Source organism: Pinus tabuliformis, chromosome Q (assembly GCF_031772625.1).
Source record: "Pinus tabuliformis cultivar Carrire ecotype Pingquan chromosome Q, CPIR1, whole genome shotgun sequence".
Taxonomy (NCBI): domain Eukaryota; kingdom Viridiplantae; phylum Streptophyta; class Pinopsida; order Pinales; family Pinaceae; genus Pinus; species Pinus tabuliformis.
In genome coordinates, this window is record NC_142296.1 from 1,078,437,323 (window position 1) to 1,078,442,903 (window position 5,581).

Sequence of the window (5,581 nt, forward strand, 5' to 3'; positions counted from 1 at the left end):
CACTTGAAACTGTAAACATAATTGAAAAAACCAAGCATCCATTATAAATATACGCATATACATATGGAGTTTTAAATGTCAAATGATGACCATTGCAGTGAATATGTACAAGTACCATTGGATAGAAATCTCTACTATAATACATGTAGGCTACCATGGGTATATAAACAAATATGTCAAAAATATCAATTTCCTAGCTACAGCACTTCACAAGGCATAGATTTCTTGTGATAAATTTCTGCATACATAGCTTTGTTAATCTGTAATACAGTTCCATCCTCTACTGGTAATGTAATCAAAGTGCAATGGCTGAGACAGAACTAGTATGAAGTGACCATCATATATAACATGTTCTTCAATACAATATGCATGCTAAAAATCAAGTGTTTGGATAAACTCATGAGCAGTTTGGGTTACAAGGTTAATAGGAAAAGAAACAACTTGGCATGGTAAATCCTGGGCACTGCTTCTCAGTCATTTCCAACCACCTTGCCAATCACTTGCAGAATTCACACAAATTTTACAGTCGGATAGAATTTTCTTACTTCATTTAGGGTACATCACCCTTAAGCAAGTATGCCAACTTGTATAATCATCAAATCTCTGTAGATATATTGGATTAATGCTTATGTAAGTGCTAAATAAGCTTACTGAGTGGACTGTAATTTGACCACTCTCAGAATATTGAAGGACTTTGATATCGCTGTAATGCTATCATCAATTTCAATGCTGAACAGGGGTTTGTCGAATCTTATAAGCTTTTGCATTAAGATGAATCACATCAGTTCCTCATTTTCCGAATAGGTTAGATAAAAATGTCATAGTGCACAATGAAGCAGTGTCAAGTTAGTGGTTTAGCTCATAGAACAGGAGCAACTCTTCTACCTATATTCCTTTTCTGAAATTTTCCAAATTTCTTCTTCCTCTACCATTCTTTGTATGAGTTGCAAGTGCTTGGGACTCATCATCTTGAAGTTTCTGAAATTTCCCTTTTCATATTAGCCTAGACTCCTCTTGAGTACAGGCAGTCAAATAGTTGATCAAACTTTGGAATTTCCAATCTGCCACAAATGCTTGATACAAATGAATCCCAAGATCTAGAAACTCATTAAGAGTCACAGTCACAAGTTCTGATTCGTCAATATTTCCTCCAATGGCTTTAAGTTGATCTCTTAACTGAGAGATCCTGTTAAAGTTGGGCAGCTAGAGAAAGATTCCCCAGCCCATTTGATCAAGCTTCTATAATGGAACAAAATGGATCAAAGAATTAGTATTGGACAAAAGAAAATTAAATTAATGTCAAGTTGGCTTGATCAACCTATTGGAGGGAAAATGAATTAAATGAAAATTGGAATTTGAATTTAATAGGTCGGCCTAATGTTGGCTCCCTCCTCCGAAGGGACATGTCCCTTGACATAAATCACTATAAATATACACCTATGTTTTCTATGGCTTGGTGGTGATTCTATGAAGCCAGAATTCAGAGATCTACCTTTCTACAGTAAGGAAGACACCGTTAACACAATTCAGATTTCTCTGAGATTGTTTTGAAGACTTTCTTGGCACAGTTCAGAGGAGATTATTATCTCATCATAATTCAGACCTCTGTTGAGGAAGATTATAATGAAGCTATTGTTTGGATACATGAAGACTAGTTCGATCTCCAACTGGGTGTAGTGGAAAACTCAGTTCTAATCATATTTAGTTCAATCATGATCTTGGCACTTGACCCAGTTCAATGTATATTCTAGTTTGGATCTTGTTAAGGCTAGTGCAAAGGATGATCAAGTTCAGTGCTCTGTGGGATCACAATTCAGAGTACCATTATGGTTACAACAAAGCATGTTTTCTGAAGAAGCAAGACTACAAGCCGAGACTTTGTTTGAGCTACAGGACATGCCTGAATCGAGGCTAAGGTTGTATATATGTATCTGAACCGAGCCCTTATGCAAGTTACAATATGACTTGATAAAGGGCTTATATACATTACAGTGTAAAAGATTGTGGAACTGCTTCGCATAATATTAGCAGCTGAAGTTATGTTTGCATACAGTATATGCATATTGGTGACACCTAGTGCTCAGAATAAGAAATAATTGTCATCCTCACTGTTATCTATTTTATCTCAATTTTCTTTACAGTATATGCTTCTTTCTTAAATATGAACACCATAAATAAAATCAGATTTGTTTTGATCATATAACAGATCTAACATTTGAGAATATATTTGAAGAACAATTTAGATTGATGTCAAAAACACTAATTCATTCCCAAATTGTGGTGTGTATACATCATTGTTACAGCTTAGTCTGCAGTATTAGACCAATTACGTGAGAAAATACAGAAACATTGCAATAAAAAGAACCGACAATTGAATTTGTTGAACAATTACAGAGCCATGTGAATTAACTTGACATTCCATGTCAAAGTTCAAAATTTCATGAAACTTCAGGAGAGTAGTGGCATATAATTGAACTTTTACTTTTGCATTGATGAGAGCTCAAACATTCCTCGGTGCTCATCAGGCACCCATATTTTTAAAATTGCACTGATGAAGGCTCAAACTTTCCTCAAATTTTGTAGGCACCCATGTTCTCAATGTACCTAGAGCCTTCTGAAACAACACAACATTCCATGTCAAAACACAAAGTTTCATGAACTTTCAGAGAACAGATTATGAAAAAGGTATTTTTATAACAACATAACAATGGAAAAACATAAATATACTTATCATATGATAAAGGGCCACCTGACGACGCCATAATAACCTAGCTTATCTATTATTTGTGCATACCTCATTGATTCCCACTAGAGTTGAAGTCCTTCTGTAGATGATCAGTCATGGTTGAAGATGATGCTTCTCCACTTATTCTATAGTTACCTAGAAAAATGTCAAACGTTATCGCAAAGAAATTTTCTAGAGCATCAAGGTATATGTGCACACACAATGAAAGAGTGTCAAATGTACCTGGCATGGAAAGTAAGGTTGGATGGTCTTGCATCTCCCTTTGGTCTTGGGTTATCACCATGGTTGGGGATTGTTGCATTGCTGTAAAAATAAACATACCACATGTTAAAGAATAGTGATGATTAAATACTTAAATCTAAAATCATGACTCTATTCAACACATGAAACTAACCTGGAACCATAGAGACGGCATTATTTGATCGATGACGTCCTCGCTTATTGAGGTATCGAAACTCAAATGGTTCATATTCTGATGGATCAACATTTAAATCAATTTCCAAACCATTGTTTTTTCTGTTGCTTCTTCTTTTCTTTGTGGGGCTAAGGAAACTCTTCTTCCTCTTCAAAGATGGATCAAGAGATTCCAATCCAGGTGTGAAGTCAAAATCAGTAACGTGCAAATTATTGGCTTCATCCAACATTTTTTTAAGCATATCAGTCAATTGGATTGTCTTTGCCAAAGTAGTAGGAGGGTTATCTAAAATGAGATGGGTATAGCTAAACAACTTCTCCCTTGCCAAATGAAGTGCCTCGGCATCTGCGTCAACTTCATTTGTGGCCATAAGAGTAGCATCGACATCTTCATCATGGTTTTGAGGCTCTATATTGATCTCAGGTGGGTCATTGCATATGTTATCCTCTGCATGCTGATGAAGCAATGGATTTGAATTATCCGATTGGAAATACAACCAATTAACCTTTATGGCATGCTTGCAAATGTTTCCACGGATAGACCATGGACATTCACACGTTATAAAATCCTTACGATACCAGGTGACAAGGTATTTTTTATCTCGATCTGTCTGACTTCTCACCCAATAAGCACGTGTTATGTTCTCATGAGGACAACAATCAGTATCCATAATTTTTCTTGCTCGTTCCACTGATGATTCTAGCTGCTTTTCTCTCTTGTAGTTGTTTAGGAATCCTTCTTCTTTTAAGATTTCCTTGAACCGATAACAAGGTTCAACTGTTGTTAGTAGCATATGCAATAACCAATCCATCCTCCGGGCACATTTTTTCCTTCTATCAGATAGAAATGTTGTTTTTAGGTAACAATGGTATGACTCAACAACATTATTGGTCTCCTGATTTGCATGAGGAAACTCCCGACAACCTTTCACCCACATACCTAATTGCAAATAGAACGATGTCAGTCTCACTCTATCACCTTTATAAAAGAAAAAAATACATATAATATGAAAAAAATGTTTACTTACGAATCTTATCTCCAGTGACCCAATTCTTGTTGAAATAGTCTAAGAACTTCTCTTCATCTGCAAACTTGATAAAAAATTGATTGATTGCATCTTCCACTTCATAATTGAGAGTGTGTTTCATGATGAAACCTAACTCACTGAACATCTCTTTGGCTTTTATGGAGCTAGTGGCCAATCGATTGACATTTTTCAACCAAGCCCTCCGTACATGCCAAACGCATAAGATCACATCGCAACCTGTGATCCTCCTGCCATATTCAATGCATTTTAGTGTGATATTTTTAGAAAAAATGCATGTTTGGTTATATCATGACAATGTTAAAGTTACCTCAAGGCACTGATTTCAGCCAGTGCATCATCAACCATGAAAGCATTGACTTTCCAATCAGGACGGGTTTGGAAACACTTGCGCATGAGCTGCTCCAGCCATATTGCAATATCATCTGATGTGTTTCGTGATGCCACGACCCATGCAACAGGCACCCCGCTTTGTTGTTCATCAAATGCCACGAGTGTATACAATTGATACTGTCATTTTCAACATTACATAAATTCAAATACAAGTTATTAATAATTTTGAATGGATACAACTTAAATAAATATATTCAATAAATCATTGGCATCTGACTTACCCCATATTTGTTTGTGTTAAATGTTGAATCCATGGCTATTAAGCTATTGTGCGATAGCTTGACCATTGTCTCCAACATCCACTTTGTTTGAATCCCTATTATAAAAGGGACCTCCACACCATTGGGCTTTTGGTAAAAGAAAAAATCTTCCCGATGCTTTTGATACCAAAGGTCTACACTCATTTCATCCTTTTTGTGAAGTTGATAATTTCCCTTCGCCAACCTATTATAAATGTTTACAATATCTTTCCTGCATAAGAAGAAATCTCTATCTCGAGTTGCCACATCGATGTCAACATGTCTCTTAACGTGGGTTCTATACACTACATCAATAGGCACTCCCAAAAAGAAACAACTCTCTACATATGCAACAATGTCCCTCGAAAGCCTTGGCCTAAGCAAGGCCCTGGTCTCACCTGAAGTGTCACATTGACCATGACAAGCCCAACCTTCCCCATCTACATGTTCATACATATTGAAAGTTAATATTGCTCTATCAGGAATTTCATGCATAACTTTCACAATAAAGTGGCATTGGCAACCCCTCTTCTGCACAAATGAAGTCCTTCGTTTAGCTGAAAGATTTCCTCTTTTGTCCTCTGGGCCAAATGAACAATAATAGCTAAACCAAAAATTTAAATTGTTAGTACATACAAAGAAAGATAACCGTGGTTTCAAAAGATCTAAACAATATATATTTTAAATACTCACATATCATATTGCAATGCAGCAGTAGATCTTTCTTTTGGTTTACCCTTTGT

General features: G+C 36.1%; 1 protein-coding gene across 2 annotated transcripts; it reads right to left on the reverse strand.

Annotated features, from left to right (window-relative positions):
- Positions 1–2,579: 2,579 nt before the first annotated feature.
- Positions 2,580–4,342, reverse strand: LOC149223268 (uncharacterized). 2 transcript variants are annotated; one of them, XM_089383263.1, is made up of 5 exons: positions 4,189–4,342; positions 3,141–4,100; positions 2,969–3,049; positions 2,795–2,881; positions 2,580–2,614 (listed from the first exon to the last, which is right to left on the reverse strand). In XM_089383263.1, the coding sequence occupies exons 1-4, from the start codon at positions 4,331–4,333 to the stop codon at positions 2,796–2,798; spliced, it is 1,272 nt and encodes a 423-aa protein (XP_089239389.1). In that variant the 5' UTR covers positions 4,334–4,342; the 3' UTR covers positions 2,580–2,614; position 2,795. The 2 variants fall into 2 exon arrangements, with proteins under 2 accessions (XP_089239389.1, XP_089239390.1); XM_089383264.1 differs by lacking the exon at positions 2,580–2,614 and having other exon boundaries at positions 2,643–2,881.
- Between the last annotated feature and the right edge of the window lie 1,239 nt (positions 4,343–5,581).